The sequence below is a fragment of the Coenobita brevimanus genome, chromosome 25 (genome assembly GCF_032717465.1).
Source record: "Coenobita brevimanus isolate Jiangsu-jjx chromosome 25, ASM3271746v2, whole genome shotgun sequence".
Classification (NCBI taxonomy): domain Eukaryota; kingdom Metazoa; phylum Arthropoda; class Malacostraca; order Decapoda; family Coenobitidae; genus Coenobita; species Coenobita brevimanus.
In genome coordinates, this window is record NC_136978.1 from 694,405 (window position 1) to 716,402 (window position 21,998).

Consider the following 21,998-nt stretch of genomic DNA (forward strand, 5'->3'; position numbering starts at 1 on the left):
AACTTGACAAGAGGAGCATCAATCTATAATACAGGATGTCTGCAACAGTGTGAAGGTTTCAACTTGCTGTCTGTTTATGGACTGTGTCTGTAATCAATACAAGTGTGATGCAATTTTCAATTCTACTTTGAAACCTGAAAAATAAAAAATACATATGGTAAATGTACAGTCAATTGCTTTTCGGTATTAAGAACTACTGTTTACAGTATGTCATCACTACATGAAAAATGGTCAGGCCACAAACAGTGTCCAATAAAAATTATATATACATATAAATCTTTACTAGTGATTCCATGTTAATGTTTTTAGAATACAGACTCTATGACTGAGACAAAAAATTAATAATACTTCAGGTACAGTGTAGTCACATTATGGTGAAGTTCCTGTAAGCAATACTTTCCAAGGAGACATGACATTTCCTGCTTAACACAGTTACCCAGTGTGAAGTAGAGTTATTAACTTTTTCTGATGCCCTTTCACATTGGCATATGACTGCTATGGAAAATGTAGACAGCACTTTTCACCTGTGAAGCCACCATTAACCAAAGAGAGAGCAATAAGGTCACAAGAGGTCATGTCAGGTCAAATAGGTACATCATGGTGGAGGAAGGGGGAAGAGGTGGAGAGCAGGGAGGAGGGCAAGAGGGGCACATTGTGAGGGATGTGGATGACAACACTACGTCCACAAGGGCAATGAAACCCTGAAGGTACCTGAGGGAGGATAACTGTAAAATGGTTGACAGGAGAGCAGGGAAGGTTCATTTATAGGATGGAATGGGACTAGTTCTGAACACGCCATGCAACCTTCAGTTCAGGCAAAAGCCAAATGAGGCACAAACCATTGCTTTAGTGTTCACTTGGAACATTAGCTGGAGTCTATTGACATTCAGAAATATCTTTATCATGCTCATTTATAGTTTAAATGTCAAATTTTGCAGCAGGGGACAATTTGAGAAAAAGGGGGCTTAGGGGCAGCAGCATCGCAGCATAACATGCGAAAAGTTGTGGGCAGGATCATGGTGTGAGAGTGTGAGCCTTACGAGGTCACCCGGCCAACTGACTGCACGTGGCCATGAGCATCACACTATCACCCTACACACACTCTTCGGTACTGAGTCACATTTTACACATGCTATTCTGGACTTATTATTAATGGTGAGAAAATAGGGAGAGCTGTTGCATCGCCATTGATGTAGGGACTGATATTTCACAAGACAAATATATGTATATATATATATATAAAATGTACAATGGTTTAGCTTCAAGGTCCAAGTACAAGAGTGACTCCTGAATAAAAGGACTGAGATGAGATCAAAGGACTGAAAGGGGAAAGACTTAGACTGACTACCGAGGCCATCAAGAAGTCACAGTTTTCTACAGAGCAGGAAAAGAGAGAGGCAAGTTCGGAAGTGTGAAGAGGGAGAGAACTGAAGGAGTGTCACTCAATTTGTGTTAACGATACTGTGGGTTCAGGTATGGTGTACAAGTTTGCCTGTAGCCTGCTAAGAAAACTGTGACAACAGGATACGTTATGGGCCAATACAGCTATTGTTAGTCTGGGTGTCATCACCACTACACTGTATGATCACAAGCCACTCCATCTAATCCTGATACTGTACTGTTAATAAGGCCAATACAGGTTGTCTGAAATATTGGCATGCAGGTTACAGTAGTGCACATCATGGAACTACCTGGCAACTTGAAACTGAAAGTTTGCCTGTTATGCAAAAAATAATGAATAAAGGAATGAAAATCCTGTAACAGACACTCTCACAGAGATAAACAGTACTGAAAAGTAAACAACTTTTTTGAGTTCCATGAAAGATACATCTACCATACCACACTCCAGGTGAATCACCCTTATATTAGGACCAAGGGAGGGCTTCTGCCCGCTTGTAGGTTGCTGAGATTGGGTCAATGGGCTCCCATGGGTCACTGAGGTCACCAAGTTTGGCCTTAGAGTACCTCACCACCTGTACTTGGTTAATCAACATACCGAGTGTATATTATCTACTGGAGAATAAAAGTAATGGCAATGCAAAGTTTCCTTTAGCCTGATATCATTGTAACCACCTTGGAGCTTTCATTACATTACATGATTCTAATATACTGTATTTTACCACAAATTTAGCCTTGGTAATGTGGCACAGTGGGATCTGCCCTCTTAGCTCTCCCAATAAATGAAACCAAACCCTTCATGAACAGCATTAATGTCCTGAAAGTATCAATGACTTCCTCTGATTAAAAAATTCTGTGTGCAGTACTGTTGTACATGATTAGTTTCTCTGTTAACAAAACTACAGGACAATACTATAATACTGTATTCTGCACAGACCTTTGTCTGAGTAATGTATGGAATATGTATAATATACCGTACAATATAGTAATGCTAATTATCAGGTGATGTATTGTGTATTTACTGACAACTACAGTATGTATTTTATACAAAACAATTTTAACTGATTGATTGATTGATTGAATATGTGCCATCTGTACTAAAATTTTGGCCTAATTAAGAAAGTAACTACTTCAAAAATATATAGTTAACAACAATCTAAGCATATTGAAAAGGCACAACTGGCAGAGATTATTTTTATTCTTAACAGATGAGTCCAGGTGCTGAGGGTTCCTGGTTAGAGGGCTGGAGAGTGTGAACCTTCCCCACAATCCCACAGCTGGGGTGGGTGGGGGGCAGGGGGCGCTCAGGGCTCCATGGGGGTCAGTTAACAGTCTGCTACAGTCACACAGTCAGGCATTATATATATCGACGACAGCCAAACTGTACAAAGCCTCTAAGTTTCTACGACTGACTTGCCTCCGGTGGACATGTTTGGCTAGGTTCCCTCTAGACTCTAGAAATCTGGCTAGTTTCCTTCCAAGACTATGTTAGGACAGTACAATTTGATTTGCTAAGCTACATGAACACAAGAACTATTCCAACGTGTTATTTTTCCTAATTGTGGAATTGTCTTCTTAAGGTGGTGACATTTTATACTACTGCGTATGACTAATTGGTGTCTGTTTACTGATAGTCAAGTATGGTGCCAAACAAATCTTGGTGTGAACAATCTGTTTAGCTCTACTTGCACCAGGAAGGACACAGATTGCGAAACAGATGGAGTAAATGGTATGTATATAGATGAGAGGAGAAATATGGTAAAGGAGAAGAACAAGGAAGAAATGAATAAAGAAGAAGCCACTGAGACAGGGCTAGTGGACCCCATATCGCTTTAGTTCCACCAAGTTACTGGGAGCCAAAGAGACCTAGGCCAAAACTGCCACAGTTTCGTCCACCGAAGTCATAAGCCATTGTACCTGCTTTAATCATCCTCCGTCTTTTTCTGTATCATATGCGATAAGACGTCAATGGGCAGCGGGAATATTATGGTGGAGTTGTTTTCCGCTGATATTGCGTTGAGCGTCTGAAGGTAGCGCAGCTGGAATAAGGGACGAACACCATTATCACCCGGGGTACTGAAGTGTCTCCCGCATGGGTACTCTTTTCGTCTTACTTACGTTCAGCAGGGCCAGGAGATGAGGGGGGGGAGGGGGGAGTCCATGGGGCTAGAAGGGGAAAGCCATCTACAGGAAGGCATAAAGCATTTACTGATCATACTGGCTGAGCAGAAATTATACTTGTCTGTATACATATGCTGTATTGCACTGATGAACTATGTGAATGGTATATGAGATACAGTGGAATGTGTTTATTTCAAGAACATTATATCTGTATTGTACTTTTATACAAAACTGCAATTGAAAGCTATATAGAAATTACCATAATATAAACTATTATAAACAATACATCAAGGTATGGACCCTGGGACCAATACTTCATGGATTTTACATTTAGTTATGGTAACAGTTCAAGAAGAGGGAAGAAGTTCTACAGAGGCTACAACAGCTTTATATCATTCAAGTAAAGATCTAAGCAGAGTTATCAGGTCTGTGCTGTAATCAACAATGTTCCAACTTCATATTAAATATGGTACTGTCATCCTCTTCTGGAGGAAGAAAGAAAGAAGCCACTTGTTTATTTTATGGTATAATTCTAGTTCAAGTATGCAATGGTTTAGTCAGTAAGTTTCTTCTTATGTCATGTACTACATAATTGCTGAGAATGCCATTTTTTTCTTTTGGAGCTTTTGCATTACATAATTGTCATTTACACTGTCATTACTCAATGGAATGGTAATGGCTTAATGTAAAGGGTATGTAAAAATACATTTCAATGCTGATTTTAGTTATCAGCTTAGTGCCACATGGCAGTAAAGTTGAGGATCTCAGCATCCAGTATTAAAAAGTACAATAATTTATCTCAGGCTAAGTGCTCAAACTCTGCAATAACTCAATTAACTGCTTCTTCATGAGGGGAGGTAAAAAAAAAAAGATGAAGGACAATGGTATATCTTGAAAAGACAGTTTTCCCACATGAAACTAAAATTCCAGGATGCAAAGGTTTCCCTGATCTGCAGCTCTATATTTACAGCATAACATAAAAGGAAATGAATATTATTTGCTGAATACTCTACATTATAAAAATAAAATTATTACGAGAGACACGAGTACTGTACGGTGTTGCAGTATATACTTTTATCCACTGTATGTGTTGTGGCTGAGTTACTCTTGATAAAGTTTCTAATAGTGATAGGTGGTTTTGTGTGTGTACTAGATAGCTTATTGCCTCTGTATTTGACAACTTACTGCCTCTCCTGTGAATTAAGCTTACCCTGTGACCCCAGGAACTCGTCCCTCACACCACCTGGCTTGCTCTAAGCACCAAGGGCGAAGGAGTGTACCTGCAAACCATCACCCGTCCTACACGCGCAAATATCTCTACTCAGTAAAGAGTAGATCTTTTTTTTTTTTCTTTTTTTTTTTAGGGGAGGGGGGGGGAACAGGGGAAATAAGATGGGAGGGAGGGATGTACTCTAAAGTAGGCAGTGGATGCTGGGACCCACTCTAAGTGACAGAAGCATAAGCTATAAGTCAAATAAAGGGTATACAAGGCGACAGCTGGCCAAAGACATAAGTTAGCTGGGGGTCGCATCACACACACTAGGGATACTCCAACCCACACACTCTGCCTTCATGAACTTCATTAACTGGGATACTAAACTACATGTACGAGGGTTTTCTTTCAGTATCCTTTCCTTTTGTTTACAACAGTAACCCCTTAACAAGGAAACTTTAGCATATTCTTTATTCAGTCTATAATAATACTATTAAGAGACTTAGGAAATAATGCTGATATTTCAAGATAGTGTACAATTTATCATTTATCTAAGTGCAGTAAAGCCACATATTCTAAATAACTTCCTTTACTTAATGACAGTAACTTTAGTGTTCTTAGCAATAATATGAGAAACAAAACCATTACCATTCAGGAAAGTAATAAAATCCTGTAGTGAATGAAAATGACTGATGAAATGGGGTCATTGAACAACCAATTGAAAACCAAGATTTGGCAACAGCAATAATAATGGACAGTACCAGATACTGTATTCATAACTGGGTTACTACTGTTCACAGAGGTTATACTTCTCTATTACAAGTCTGACAAAAATTAAAGTCAGAAATGACTACCATCAACAAGAACTTAATTCATTATCTGAAGGAAAGATTTTCAAGAAGGGGATTTCTTATCATCCCACATTAAGTTGTGCATATTATCTGACAAAACTAATACTGGTAAAGCGGTCATGCTTCTATATATCCTCAAAGAAGATTAAGCTAAATAGGTAAACTATCCTCTACCAAGACTGGCTGACCAGACTAAATCACAATTCTCCAATATACACAACTGAGTGGGGATATACAGTATAAATATGGCAGAGTGGGGGAGTGCTAAATGGAAAAAAAGGGGCAAGTGGGAGTGTAACTAATTACCTCCAGCCATTGTGGGTGGTGCGGCCCCCTTTCTGGCAGGATGGTACACTGAAGGGGCAGAATAGGCAAAGGGAGGGAGCAGGGGAGGGGAATGGGGGGGCATGGGGGAGTGAGAGGGGGACGTGTATCTGCCTGGGCGTTGATAGGAGCTGTGGGGCAGGGAGGGGAGTAAAGTATAGTATATGTACTGCCGAAGCAAGCACATAGGAATGGGTTTCTGGGAAATGGTGGGACCAGTGAGAGAGCAGGCGTGTACCTGAAGGGCAGCTGGTGACTCATTGATCACTTCTGCAGCTTCCTTGAGGGCACGTGAGGCACGTTGCTCTCCTTCTGCAGCGATCACTTTGGCTCTTGCCTCTCTTGCTGCCTCGGCCTCAGCTGCCATGGCACGCTGAAGTTGTACAGGCAGGCGCACATCCTTTCTGTAAGGGTACGACAACTGTACTATACCGTTTTTACTTTAACTTAACCTGGATGTTCTTCCTTTTGCTGCATAATTCATGTAGATGAGTGGCAGAAAAGGCCAATGCTATGCTCTATTTCCCTTCCTTAATACTTCTTCATGACAAGCATCATACTCTAATGTGATTCTCTTGTTACAACTCACCAACCAAGATAGTTTGGACAGAGTAAAAGTAGTATCCCAACAATCAATAAATAAATACAAAATAATCAGAAGTGACATTCTTTATCTCATAAAAGGTGCCCCTAGGAGATAACCTACAGCTGTTTAACAATTAATAAAAATTTAAAGCACATATTCTACAATGCTAGTCTAGTGTGACTAGGAGTGTTCTGTGTGGTGGCCTAGCTGAATTCATTCCATCAAAAACTCTCTGTGTAAGGTCTGTAAGAAAGGTGTTTGTGGAGTGCAGCTGCCTAAAGCCATGTTGTGATAGGATTAGGGGGGTGTAAGGTGTAACTAGTTGTAGTACCAGTCGTTCAGTGACTTTAGAGGGGATGCAGAGGAGTGTGATGGGACGGTGTGAGGAAGGTAACGTGGGGTCTTTGTTGGGTTTCGGGATAGTGATGATAATGCCATGCTTCCAGATGTTGGGTCCTGTGTTGTGTGTGTAGCTGTAGTTTGATGTGTTGGTGAGTGCTTGTATGCCTTGTGGTCCAAGGTGTTTAAGGTGAATGTTGCTTATGTTGTCTGGTCCACAGGTAGATGAATGCTTAAGGTTGCTGATGATGAGCTTCGTCTGGGTGAAAGTGGAAGGTGCGTAGTCTGTGTCTGTGGGATGATACGTCGGTCGTTGCGATGGGGGTTTAGATGGCTGACATGTGAAAAGTGATTAATGATAGAGTTTGCTTGTTGTTTGTTTGAAGGTATGGGGTCTGTTGTTGTGATGGCAGCGTGTGATTGTGTAGTGTTGCTGTTGGAAATTGTGTGATGCTGTTTAGTGTTTTGTAGAGTTTGCTGATGTTTGTTTTGTGGTCAAGTGTCTGGAGATATGTTTCCAGTTTAGTGCTTGCTGTTCTGATATTTTATTGTTATTTGAGTGTATTTATTGTACGGTGTCTTGTGTATGGGGTGTTGGGGAGTGTCGAAGTGTGTCCCGTTGTCTGATGAGGCCTTTAATTTCTGGTGTGAAGTTGGGGTTGTGTCTCTTTCTGTTGCCTCTAGGGATGTGTCTCTTGTCTGCGTTTTGTATAATTGTATTGAAAGCGTGCACAACGGTGTTGATGTTTGTGATGGGTGTACAGTTTAATGTTTCGAAATGTTGTTTTGTTTCAATTTTGAAGGCCTCCCAGTTCGCTCTCTTATAATTAGTGTATGTGTGTTTGTGGCCAGCTGGGGTGATTCTGGTTTTGGTAGTGCTGATGATTTGGGGGGTGATCAGATCCAAGGGTTTTGACCACTCTATAAGATGTTGTGGGGGCGAGGTTTGGGGAGCAGAAGGTGATGTGAGGGGATGATGGAAGGAAGAGGGCTTAGTGTGGGATATGGGTATGTTGATGTAGATTATTCAGTATGAAAAGATGATCTGTCTGGGATTGTGGTACCAGCCTTCTGTCTGCGTCAGGGTTGTTGACATGCCAGGCCGACGCCTTGGCGTTGAAATCACCACCCAGGATGATGTTGGGTATGTTAGTGATGTGGTGTATTTGTGGAGAGTAATAGTGTGGTACACTGGGGGACGACTGGGGGGGATGTATGTGTTGGCAATTGTTATATGTGATTTGTTATCAGTGCGTATTTTAACTGACTGTACAAGTATTTCTGTTGTGGTTTCATGTGGTGGGAGAAGTGACTTTGTGTGTGTACTGGTAACTGAGAAGTTAATGGATTTCTGTACCAGGGTGATGAGTCCACCACCACCGCCGTCGGCCAGGTCTTGTCGAATGGTTGTGAAATTGTGAATGTAGGAGTTTTGGGTTAGTTATCTGATAGGGTGGGACCTTAATCCTCTGCCAACCCACTTGCTGACATGCAGGGAACAGGTATGAGTTGGTTATATGGTTACCACTCAGCGTTGTAAATGGTTTCCTATCTTACAAGAGACCTGTCACTAAGTGTAAAGGCACCTGAAAAAGAAAGAAGAGTAATAAAAAGTGACAGGAAAGATGGGAGAAACAGGAAAATAGGAGGGCAGACAAACAAAAAAGGAATGATAAAGGTGAAGGAAAAAGTAGGCAGCCATTTCATCAAGTGAATGGATGATGGCTACCACCAGCTACTACACGAAGTTGTTAAATGTATTTTTAAGTATGCTTACAAATATCATAAAAGCTTACAAATCTAATATCTATCTATATCTAATCTTCTGTCTGTCTATATCTATTTGTCTATATGCCTGTCTGCCTACCTACCTATTATAATAATTATCTTATTGCGTTTGTTTTCCAGGTAAGTTGGCATGGGTCAGACGAGTTTACCTGATGGCACTCAATTTATCCATCTACCAACCTACCTACAAACCTGCCTACCTATTTTTACCCATCCATCCATCCATTAATCTATCCACCCATCTCTCTCTCTAGCTCCAGACTCACATTTCAACCCGTTCGACCTTGACGCCCCATGGGTCTGTGGCATCGTCGAGGGAGCTCTGCATGGTGGCGGAGATGGACTCACGCTCGCTCAGGATTTCAGCCAGGTTGCGGGTGCCAAGGACGTTGCGGAGGGTGGTGGCGGCCAGAAGGCGGGTTGAGTGGCTGTCGGTGGGCGTGAAAAGTGTTAAAATGACGCCACCTCGGGCAGTAATCATCGCCAGCTTGTAGGAGGGCGTACTACCTCTTTCTTAGCACTTTTATTTTAGTATATCCCACATTTAACATTCTCTGATATGTTACAGACGGAAGGAAATATTTGGTGCAATACATAAGTCGATAAGGAAGGGGCTTAATATATGCAAAAATCCTTTCTAAACATTTCATTTCAGCATATAGCATGTTAATATTCTCTCATGTTAATTAATATAAAAAACATAAGTGAAAATTCGGTGTAATACATAAAACAAATCGCTAAGGAAGAGCCTGAGTATTTAACACCTCTTCCATTGCAGCTTATTTTTGGCATATATCACATTAACATTCTCTTATATGTTAAGATTATATAAGTGACACGGAAGAGAATATTTTGGTGCAATACGTAAAATAAATCGCTTAGAAGGAGGTTCTGAACTTCCTTATCAGGTTATTTCAACATACAGCACATTAACATTCTCTTGTATGCCACTTATGCCCACCAGGTCAATAATTAACTATATAAGTAACACATGAGAGAATATTTAGGTGGAATACCTAGAATAAATCGCTATGGATCGAGGTGTTACGGTGCCTCCTAAGCTGACTAGAATACGACCCTCTAGCATTTGTACTGAGACCTAGTGGATAAAGGTGCTTGCTTGGTTGCTTGCTTACTTTAAAAATCCACAGCAATGCAAGAGTCACAGAAATGAACTTGTCATTTAAGCAAAGTTAAGGTAACAGTTAACTTTTTCTCTTTTAATTCATGACCATAATTCAAGCTCTGAAGCAAAGTTATATTCAAGAGATAAGATGATGCTCAGCAAATCATTCTTAGTTATTTTGCAAGTGAAGCCATGTCATCAAGAAAGTACTATTAAGACACATACACTGAGATATATAATTCCATAGTCGGAGTATGTATGTAACGTCCTAATCTAATCACAGTAACATCATGCGCTAGTCATGCAACAACATTAGCAACCGTCATGCAACATAAAAATTTACAGGATATGTAATATAAGTTTAGGCTACTTCTTTCGTGACCATTACACACGTGTGCTCTTTCAACCTCTTACTGGTGAACATACACACTCATTCAGTTAATCGCACCTCTCTCTCTCTCTCTCTCTCTCTCTCTCTCTCTCTCTCTCTCTCTTTCTCTGAGCTATGTTGTGATGGTGTAGGTGCTGCTCTGGCTCACGTGTACACAACATTCCATTAACATCGAACTCTAAAGACTGTTTTTTAAAAGGTGAATGTTTAAATTTTTAGGTTTACAAAATATTTAAATTACAATATTACACATGGACGTTCAAATTAGCCACCAAATAAATATATAAATACTGCACTAGCAAAATCAGCAATACCACATATTAGTTTCATTTGATTAGTGATTACTACAAACTGTCGGCCTTACAAAAATAATATCAGTACTCAGTAATATCCTACACTACCTGGGATTAATACCAATGAACTAATATTACTTCTATAATCAACCATACAATACAGAGTACAAGCTAAATGCTAAAAAAAGAAGCAATTGCAGCTCTCCTCATATAGCAATGTGAACTTCTGGTCGACATACTCAACAACGATTTTTTTTTTCTTAAATATACCTCTTACGACCCGTTACTGGTAATATATTTGTGAGAGTATGGAGTGGGAGTGGATGGTGTGGCTGTGAGATGAGAGTGAGTGGTGTAATGAGTGCTTGTATCTTAAGTGTTGAGATTTCATAACACCTCTTCCTTAGCGATTTATTTTGCATACCACACCTCAATATCCTCTTGCATTTTCATGATGGCAACTATGTCGGTATTATACGATATAAATAACGTGGAAGAGAATGTTAAGGTGTCATACAGGACAACCCAAATCGCTAAGGAAGAGGTGCTACAAAGTCCCTTGTATCACTTAGAATACAGATCGAAGTGGTGAATGCACGGTGCCATCCTGGAAAAAAAAAAATGCTGTATCTGGGCCAATTAACCCTATGGGCTCAGGTGATGTGCTTTTCCTTCAATTCTTGCTGATTCCATGTTACTTTATTCAGCTTAGGAAAGTCCTCTCATCCTGAAGGGGTATAGGCTATCATTTCTCATCTAACCCCTCCAGTTCGAAAAGTCTGTTCTAAGCCGAACTGGAAAGGAGGCAAGAATACCACGAAAAGAACTTTCCCAGGCTCAGTCGGTTAAGCGCAAGACTCACGGAATTACGGTGCACAGGCTAACGATTCACTCTAGGAGCTCTTTGTACGATGTGATAAAGATATTGTATTTACCTCAATAACCCACTGTCGAGACGAGATTACCTGGCTCCCCTAAATATTTACTAACAGCATCCAATGTCCAGTTGCCTTTGTCATCGCTGGAGTCACGGGTGCTTGAGTGAGACGTAGTTGACAAAGGTGCGTAAGGAGAGATATTACGCACCTTAGTCTACTACATCATATTCAACCATAAATGAATCCATCAATGAAAAGAGGTAAAATATGCGAAGGGGCTTTTGTAGCTGACTAGACTATCAGCAACAAATATCTAGTCGCTTATCCTGCTTTTCTCTCCAGAGACTTGAAAATCTCTCATCTGAATCCGCAGCACTGACACCGACGACATCACTCGACCACAGATCAGTGTCATCAGTGTTGCTTGCTTCAGATTCAAAAGACAAACTTTCTAAGTCCAAGGAGAGAAAAGCTGAACCGACTAGACTTTTGCTGTCGATTGTAAGGGTGTGTGACAAAATTTCTGGCACACCCCTGTCGGAAGGCGAGTTGAATCCAGGGGTGTTTCTACAGACAGTCACCATGGCCACGCTCAAACACACAGCCAAACTTATCCGGATTTGAATGCACATAAACATTGAGTGGGATGTCGTGCAGAAACACACACCCCTGGATTCAACTCCTCTCGGTTCGGGGTGAGCTAGAAACTACTGTATAGATCATAACTGTATCACTGAAATACGAAATACTGGGACACGAATTTACCATGAATGTGACAATGTACGAGTACACTGAAAGGTAATTCGTTCGGCTACGCTAGTATCTTTGATTAATATAAATTAGAAAGGCATAAGACATCTAGCCACAGTAACTTATTTTAGATGGTCTGCCCACAAAGTGTATTATTAATTTGTTTCATCAACAGCTTTGCAGCTTAGATACTTATTTCCTGTTGCATATTACCACAGGAACAGAGAAAAAGAGATACATATCTGTGTATGGATATGCTGACCAAATAATTAACGCTTCAGATTTATTCCAATTAGCGAAGGCTTATTTTACTGACACTATGTGCCAAACTGAAGATAAACTTTTACCTTAGTTGTTTCGCTACGTTACTTACTTTTACGCATTGTGAAATAATACCAGACGAAAATTTACAATAACATGTCTACAAAAAAGCTGAAAGGGGTTAATTGCCTACCCAGTACAATAAAAATTACAAACTAGAAGTGTGTTTCCCCATATTATTTCAGTCACCACCAGATCCACACATATACAGTACACGAAGAAAACAATACTCGTAAGCACGACTACTAACCCATGACCATAATATTACTATTCAGTTACACGTTCTCAGATTCCTCGTTGCAGATTCCTCTGAACGTGTGTTCAGCCTAGTTGATGGCCAGTTGTAGTTGGACTGGAATGCTGATTTGACTGGTAATGAAGGAGACCAATATCTGCCTCATTACTAAGACTCATAACCAACTCCTTTCGGCTCAGTTGACAGCCGAATGTAAAACAGTTGGACTGGCAGAGACTCATTCCTATGTCATAACTTTGGGTCATCGAATTTCATGTAACCACGACTTAGTATTCAAGTCATGGGACTGACCCAGCTCCTTCAGGTGAAAACAAACCAACAACAATACCAATGTCGAAGGAGACTTATTCCTGCCTCATAACTAAGGATCGTTGTATTTTGTGCAACCACAACTCTGTTGAAACTGTGTGAGCGCCCCTGTCCAATTAGGTAAAAACAGACCACAGAAAGTACTGAGTATGTTGAAGCACCGCTAATATCACGACGGGCACAATGGGCGCAGACATTAGCGAGCTCTGAGGCGGCAAGGACTGTCTGGACCTCAAAACTACAATCTAGTCTGTCATTTCAGTGCTCCCAGCATAACTCTGAGTAGGACTGCATAACCCGGTAGGACTGTGACAAATACAATACCTATTCTTTGTAATTTCACCTTATTAATTAATACAGGTCAACTCTGATTATCCACACACCTGACCTAATTATCCTGAGGGATTATGACGCAGCTTTAATGAGTGTACTCTCATGCTTGTACTGGAACTGCTGCAGGCGAATTTAACTGGGTACATATTTGTTCATGTTGTTATGTTTGTTCATAGTCCCTCTGTAACTGAACAGTACAAAATTTAATGACAAAATCTTAGGCGTGAACTCAAAAGGAGCTGTGTAATTAACCACAAATCGAGTGATTCGAAACGCATCGCGAAGCTTAAAAAGACTTCTATTGTACAAAAAAAAAAAAAAAAAAATTGAAATGACCCTTGCCAACATCGTCCTTCAAAATGAAACTAATAAATACATTTAGAAATATCTTAATTGTGCTTCAGAACTGTGAGCCGTACTCTAGTTGGCACGGAAGATGCGTAACATCTACTTCTCAGCGATTTATTCTGCATATTACATCTTTTATCCTCTTGTACGTTACTGAGGCTTACTATGGTGATATCAGAGATCTACAGATAACTTAAGAAAGATTATAAAGAAGTAGCATGTATAATAAATCGCTAAGAAAAAGGTGTTAGGAAATCTCCCATGTCTCCTAGAATAAGGCCCTGTAACCCATGAGTTGTGTGCATGTGCGTTAGAGTGTGGATGAACGTGATGTGTGCATGTGATGTGTACTCGGCTGTGTATGCGTCAAAGGCACATATTCTTCTGAATAAACGAGAAAAATGCCATACCACATCAGACCAGTTCGCATGCATAAAATATAATAATTCATTGATGGCAGACAAAACTATTGGGAAAAAAATTAGCATAACTATCTGGTTGCAAAATATCACAATCCTAATACAGTATGAAGTATTACACATAAGTGGTCACGATACTAAACCTAATCAATAAAATAAATACATCATAATGGATCTACGCTACATAAACAAATCTTTACCACTAGGCGCTTCACAACAATAATTTTTTAATCATAAGGAAATTACTAAAAACATTTCTACAGGAGTTATCTCAGTGAAGCAAAGTTGTTCCAAGTTATGATTTAATAAATGAATGAAAACCATTACTAACAGATTTATTTCAGTGAGGCAAATTGTTATGTCTCCAATCTATTACTGTTATGTTTTCAAATTATTGGTTAGAACACAGGAATTGCTAAAGCTATTTCTATTCGAGTAATCTCAGTGATGTCAAGCTGTAAGGTCTTCGAGTTATTAGAGTGCAGCTTAGCTTAGATGTAAGTCTTGGTAACTCTTTGGATGATACCTTTTTTTCTTCCTAAAAACAATAAATCTAGTTCCCTGTACTTTATGTATTATTATTATTATTTTTTTTTTTTACGAGTTCCCTGTATTCGTCTCCCGCCGACTAAACTCCTAGACTCGTATTCTCGTCAGTTTAGGAGGTTCCGTAGCATCTCTGTCTTAACGAGTTATCTTGCATACTACACCTTAATATTCTACTGTTATGGCACCTATATCTTGGTAATACAGACACAGATTCCAAAATAACACACTAGATAATATTAATGTTTTATATGCAGAAGTAAACTGGTGAGATATGTATGCTAGGCCTCCTGCAACGGGAAAATGGACCCAAGTCAAGTATTACAACATGATAATTTGGGGTTCACTGTTTGGTACCAGTCGTGAAAACGTTAAATATTACGTTCATATTATTTTTTTTATCCCAATCATCTTCCTAATCATGTCCAGAGAGGCACTGAGCCACAGAATTATGAGAATAACACTAAATATCTTGGATGCGTGCGCATGTATATTTGCCTGTGGTGTAACTGATGCTCTCAGGTTGGCTATGGGGCTGTGCGAATATGTACAAAGGTGCGTGTCATGCCTTTTATTTTTCCTTTCACGATACGATACAGAGCCTTATTGATGTTGGTATTGAAGATTCGCGTAGCACTTCCTTGTACACTATTTATTTTGAACATTACACCTTAAAATCTCTTGTATCTTGTATAATAATCTATTTGTAATATCGACATGGTCTGCGTCAGTGACATACAAGAGAATATTAATGTGTAGACAGGTAAAATAAGGAGCCTCGGAAGAGCTGCTGCGGAGCCTTCAATACCACCTAGAATTTGGCCCATGATTCCGTGGTGTCATTTGTTACACTAGACACAACAAATTTGGTCTCATTACTGCCATTCTATGTACATTAACAATATCTACTTCAGTAGAGGATTGAACAAGCACGTGCACTTTTGTACAATTAAAACTATTTACCCCCTGACTATTGGTGACGTACTTTTTGGTACATTCTTGCTTCTACCATTTTAATTCAACTTAGGAAAGGTCTTTTGTGTCGAAGGAGTTCATTAATGCTGTAACTAACTCTTCCAGTTCGAAAAGACTATCCTAAGCTGGATAAAACGTCAGGAGATGGTGAGAGTACAGTGAAAAAGATGTCCCCTTGGCTAAATGGGTTAACTTGATTTGGCTCTGACTGTTCACTGAATACTCTAATGGAAGTGAGGAGTAGGGAACAAATGCTCCCACGGGATCACTGACTAAAGGCTCCAATCACTTCAAAAACACACTGGTTTTATAATAATAGACGCCAACCATCAGTAGCGCTCCGTAACGAGAGGAAAATTGGGTTTAGCTACAGGAGAAAGTTAAATACACACATTTAAAGAAAAAGAAATGTACATTGGTATACTGACCAATTCAAACAATTACATTTATACTAAGAGACATCACTAATCAAATAAATCAGTTCATTATGAATCTAGATATCAGAAAATCTCGAATTTTCACTAAAATGAATATCTAATAGAATCACTGATTCCAACAAAATCCACTTCCCCCATAACTACATTCAGAACATACAAGTTCTACGAAGACCCAAACCTAGGCTCCGTAGTTGCTTCTGACTGTCAAAAAGAAAAGAAAATCCCACAGTTGCTACCCGGCATAGAAAAAAGTCCATACAGTATATACAAATAAGGCTATCAATGCAACACAGCGACTAGCATCCTTTTCCTCTTGATAGTGGCAACAATGGCTGACTTCCACATAGAAAAAAGGGAAAAAGAGAGGGGGAAGGAGATGTTTCAGACCACACTATTAAATATCTACCACGTCACAGGTGTTGGAGGAAAAGATTCTGTTTACCTGAAGTTTTGGATTTGAGTCACAGCATTCACGGTATTTTTTACGGAGAAATATATTACTCCGTCGACAGCCACGGTAACCGAGTCCCGTGTTAGGATCTGACGAAGAGATAAGGTAGGTTGCTATGTTAGTCAGCCCAAGAGATTGTCGTAGCATGAGACACGGGTCAACGTCGCTATGTTAGATCACAGTACCTCCAACTAACCGAGAATGGCATCGTATATCCCAAACACCATTGAACCTGTAGTGGTTAGTTATACCATTTTGTATGTAAGTGTGTGTGTGAGCGACACCATGATAACTAATGCAAACCAGTGGCGTAGCCACGTCTTCGCAAATGGTAGGCCAAAGTGAGGCCAAGCACTAATCTTGGAAGGCCCACTCGGCCCAAGCAAGTAAGTTTAATATGTAACAAACCAACTTTACAGCTGTACTAACAGCGATGCAACCTTTTTAAGGTGTATCATGAACTGTAAGAGTTAAAACTGTACACGATTTATAAACACTGAAATTGCTGGTTATGTGAAAGGCAAATTTAAATAATTCAAAATTAAAATTGGGGGGCCAATGGAAAGGGAACATGGGTCTGACTGGGCCCCTCCAAGTGTTCCCTGTAGCTATGCCACTGACAAACATTACTTTATGATGCACATTCCTCGCAGTCGGGTACACTGTGATCCAACACGACGATGGTGGCCAGTCTCCTAGGCTACAGGGTCTCTAGTGAGGCCGGGATGCACAACACTGGTCCTGCACGCGCTAGGAACACCACCACGGACAAACAACAGGTCGCTCATCCTCAACGTGCTGGTCTGTCATGCTAGGTTGCTTTATATATACAGTACATGGGTTACTTTGGTAAGTTACTCTGTTAATTACAGTTCACCTACTCCACGGCTCTCTGGATATTCGCACAGGTGGATTTAACATTTCAGTAATAAACTTATTTCTATCAAGCATCATTATAGGTAAGTGTACAGCAGGACTTACTCTGCAAAATATTACATCTAAATATCCAAACATGAATTAACTTCGCCCTCCAGATGTTAAACTGTGACTGCAGTATGTTTCACGACACTGTTTTCTAATAAAAGAACATACTACCTCGCTCACACATTCCATTACTCTGTACATTCAATATCAGCGAGTTTTGCTGAAGTAAGAGAATACGATAAACCAACGCTGCTTCAGAGATACCGTTCTAGGGAAACAATACGTGCGGCTACTGAAATAAATGTCTCTTCTGGCAAGGAAGCATTTCTCCATCGGGGAATTACACCTTGGCAAGAATAAAATCCAAATCCAGAAAATAGCATATTAAAGAACTAATTCAATAAAAAAATACAGCAGCTGATAATCTACGCAAAGTCACTTATAATATCCCCACTAATGCAATTTGCAATCTCAAGAGTCTGCATGCGAATAAAATGTTAATCAGTCACATAACTCGTAAAAATCAGTATTACTCTTGACAGATTTCATTACGTAAGGCAAACAAAGGTCCTGACATACCTTAGTGTAGATAACAGTGCACTGATACAGGGTCGTATTGTGGCTGGCATAGGCGGCCTCGTAACACCTCTTTCTTAACGATTTATCTTGAATATTAAAGCTCAGTATTCTCTTTAATGCCGTTTATAATCCATCTCAAAAATAGAATTTCACTGGGTTACATTTCACACCCATCCACACCTGCCCTTCCTCATTTACTCTAACCAGGTGTGGAAGGTGTTGGACGTGGCCGTGTGAAATCTGATATAAAATGAACAATATATCTTCTAATGGGACATACCATACAAGAGAATACTAACGTGCAGAAAATAAACTGGTAAGGAAGAGGTGCAAGAAAGCCTGCCAAACCGACGCGAATACGACACATTGTCACGATGCTTTGACCTGCAGCCTGTAATGAACGGGGCGGGGCAAGGAGAAGTAAAGCATTTCTGTGTCCCAGCTCACCTTGATATGGCGAAGTGGGACAGCTCTATGCTCCACCTCGCCTTGTCCCGTCCTCATCCACAAAACAGGCACAACTGTCAAGCTCTCACGCATCCTCAGAATACAGGAACAAACGAATCATGAACAGAGTAATTCGTGCAAAATCGCATTCGTATGTATATAGTGGGCAGGCGAGTAAACCTTGCAGTTTGAGCGGTGTAACTCTCTCTCTCTCTCTCTCTCTCTCTCTCTCTCTCTCTCTCTCTCTCTCTCTCTCTCTCTCTCTCTCTCTCTCACTTGCTCTGGCACTCTGTCTCTACTACCTGTAATCTGCCACAGCGGTAACAACCCTGAGAGCATCCTTGATGGAGAAGTATATGACGCCATCCACCGCCACCGTCACTGAGTCGTGAGTCAGCACCTGGGGGCGAGAGCCTTTGTGGACTCCACGTCACACCGGCCACAACTTGGCCGCCTTTACGCCAAAATCGCTCACGTTCTCACTTCAACTACAGGAATGCAAAACTATCCGCTACTGACACGGCCACAACGTTGCACAGTGAAAGAGTGAATGTCTTGTATAATACCGTACATAATTACTGGTGATATGGTACATGGTTCGTAAATAACGCCTGCTACGAGTTGTAGACAGCGTTAGGACCATACGTGTTCTTTGCAACACCAGACCTTCTGAGCTACACCTACAAGCAAAGTTCGCATACCGTTTTCTTTTTTTTTTTCACAGTTTCTAACATACAACCACTTCCTGATTCATCTCCATATTATCTCGAGTGATTAGTAAACAGCCTTCTGCAACTATATGGAGCTTTGAATTTGCCACGACGCAGGAAACTGTTCAAATACTTTGTTTTGCCCATCAAAGGCTAAATACAACATCTACAAACAAAAATACACTCATACACGTGGAACATTACCTCTACATCAGTCATCTTCAACAATATCAATTTATCACACTCTGAATCGTGGGTGACATAACATTCAACTGGTGATTATGTTGAACTACTACGCTTGTTTTAATCTTACATATCAGACCGTGAAAACAAACTAGTACAAAGCCAGAGCAGCCGATTTTTCTCTGCACATCGTGACGACATACTTAAGTAGCACAATATATACAGGAAATACGTGGCTGGTAAGGTACTATACACTGTACAGATACTGGGTGCTGCACACATGCATACTGTCGTGATCTGAGAAGGGGATTTGGCGACTGGAATTATTCATTTACAGTTTTCAACTTGGAGATATTAAAAGATACTGCCCGTAGTTACTGGCACGGCTAGAGCAAATAGGAGACAGTGTGAAATGCTTTTTATAAAATGTGACACTGTCCTTTCTGAAGTGTATGTCGTGGTATTGTGGTAGTAAATGCTCAATTAGCAATTTTGTTATATTAAAAACAGTTCTAGAAGAAAAAGTTCAAAAGATTCAAGATGTCTATATTTAGTAAATGCTCAATTAGCAATTTTGTAATATTAAAAATAGTTCTAAAAGAAAAAGTTTAAAAGATTCAATATGTTTATATTTACGATTGGGAATGACTTAAATATAAGGCTGGGCGACGTTCCACATCAGTAAACTTTAACAGATAGCAATAAAACATGGGGACCTACACTAGGCGGCAGTGGCGGTTCGTAGCACCTTTTCCTTAGGGATTTATTTTCCATAATTACACCTAACATTCTCTTGTATGTTATTGATATTAATATCTACATAGTTTGGATTAATGACACACAAGGCAAGGCGTAATATATAGAATAAATCTGTAAGGTAGAGGTGTTGAGAAATCTCCACAGCCACCTAGAATACGACCCATGGCCTTAGTGGCTGGTGGACGATATACAAGTGACGGCATGTCAAACCTAGAACTCTGCCTCGACAAATTCGGCAAGAAAAAATTGTGTACATAACTACTTGCAGGGTGGCACATTTTTCACCAATGACAACTGGCTGGCGGTATCTCGTGTGTTGCAAGGATCTGCCCAGACACATCTGCAGTCTTTTCTTACATTCACTTTGTTTCTCAAAACATACTATTGTGTGCCATCTTTAGTTTTTCTGTACCCGTTAAAACAGTTACCCATCAATGCCAGGCATGTATAAGTCGGCCATTACAATAACACTGGCATATTGTGGTCCCAGGCTCACGTGGAGAGGAACCCGGTGGACCGCAGCCTGAAGCTGCCCTTCTGCGGTCTACCATTCTCCTAAGACGGCATAAGAAGGAAGCCATGAGACGTTCGTATTCTGTGGCAGTATGGCTGCCTGGTGCATCGGTGTCACCAGTATGCTTAAGGTGTCCCTAGTCAGGACCGTTGTTACAACACATGAATACATAAAAAACTTCTGCTTGCTCCTTCCATTGCATGTCCTGAATTAGACGTAATTCACTAATTTCAGCTCCTGGCTGGGCCGACCGCACAACACAGGAGAAACCAAAAGATGTTAATGGGAAAGCGGCTTATGCTCCAACCTGTACAAGCGAATTATTCAAATGATCTAGAGTCACAATCAAACAGATTATACTGTTATTGACTTTGAGTAAAAGAGCAAATAGATAATTTAATCACGCATCAGCGTTGCCCATTACTGGATTAACTAGCTTGACCGACCTGTGTGACAGCAGAGTTCTTTTATTTCCGTGAATGAAAGTGATGGTGATGGAACGTCATTACAGTGTTGGTGGTGCGCGGTACACCTCACACTTGGCTCAGTTCAGGGCCACCTACGCGTAGTCCGAGATTACAGTAACGCTATTAATTGGGTGGAAGATCTTGTAATACACCACCGCATCCACAGCCACGGTCACAGAGTCACGAGAGAGTACCTGTGAGCCAGAAGGAGTGTGTGGATATCTGTTTATCATACTAAGCTTGTGGGTACCTGACTATTAAATAGAATATGTGAGTACCTGTGTGTCAGATGAAATATGTGAGTACCTGGGAATTGAATGGAGTATCTGAGTACCTGGGTGTTGGAGGGAATATGTGGACACATGTGAGTCAGATGGAATATGTGGACACATGTGTGTTGGACGAAATATGTGGACGTCTGTGTCTAAAGGCTCATACAGACGTGTGTGTGCTAACGCATAAGAGCTGGAATCAGTATTTAGACGTCTGTGTGCAAGATAAAGTGGGTATGGGTCAGAATTTGATGAAATAGTGATCATCTGTGTGTGTGTGTGTGTGTGTGTGTGTGTGTGTGTGTGTGTGTGTGTGTGTGTGTGTGTGTGTGTGTGTGTGTGTGTGTGTGTAATGGCAGTCTGTGCATGCACCATATGGAGCCCAAGGGTAACAGTAACATGAGGTATGTGAGTAATTATTATAATAAAAAAAAATGTATCACATAAAGCACGCAAGCTTTCATGTGTCAGAGAAGGTAAACATTTCTCAGTTTGTCATCTACCTAATCTACTTTCACGCCCTACCAATACTGACTAATAATAATAAAAAATATAACAATAAGAGCCCACTGTCTGTGCCGGGCAGTCGGACGAGGTATCACGGGTGGTAATAATATACTGCCTTAACGAATCATACGCACGGACCTACATAAAGTGCTTTTATGTTTAGGGACTCTGAGATATACAAGA

The 21,998-nt window shown here is 40.4% G+C and overlaps 1 protein-coding gene across 3 annotated transcripts in view; it reads right to left on the reverse strand.

Annotated features, from left to right (window-relative positions):
• Positions 1-21,998, reverse strand: part of LOC145393843 (mechanosensory protein 2-like) — a 262,649-nt gene that overhangs the window by 16,360 nt on the left and 224,291 nt on the right. For 2 of the 3 annotated variants that reach the window (XM_080267885.1, XM_080267887.1), the window contains exons 4-6: positions 21,133-21,230; positions 8,887-9,048; positions 6,146-6,311 (exon numbers count right to left, since the gene is read on the reverse strand). In XM_080267885.1, coding sequence (XP_080124011.1) covers positions 6,146-6,311; positions 8,887-9,048; positions 21,133-21,230 — 426 coding nt within the window. Of the gene's footprint in view, positions 1-6,145; positions 6,312-8,886; positions 9,049-16,444; positions 16,543-21,132; positions 21,231-21,998 lie in introns of all 3 variants that reach the window. The other variant, XM_080267886.1, reaches the window with a different exon arrangement.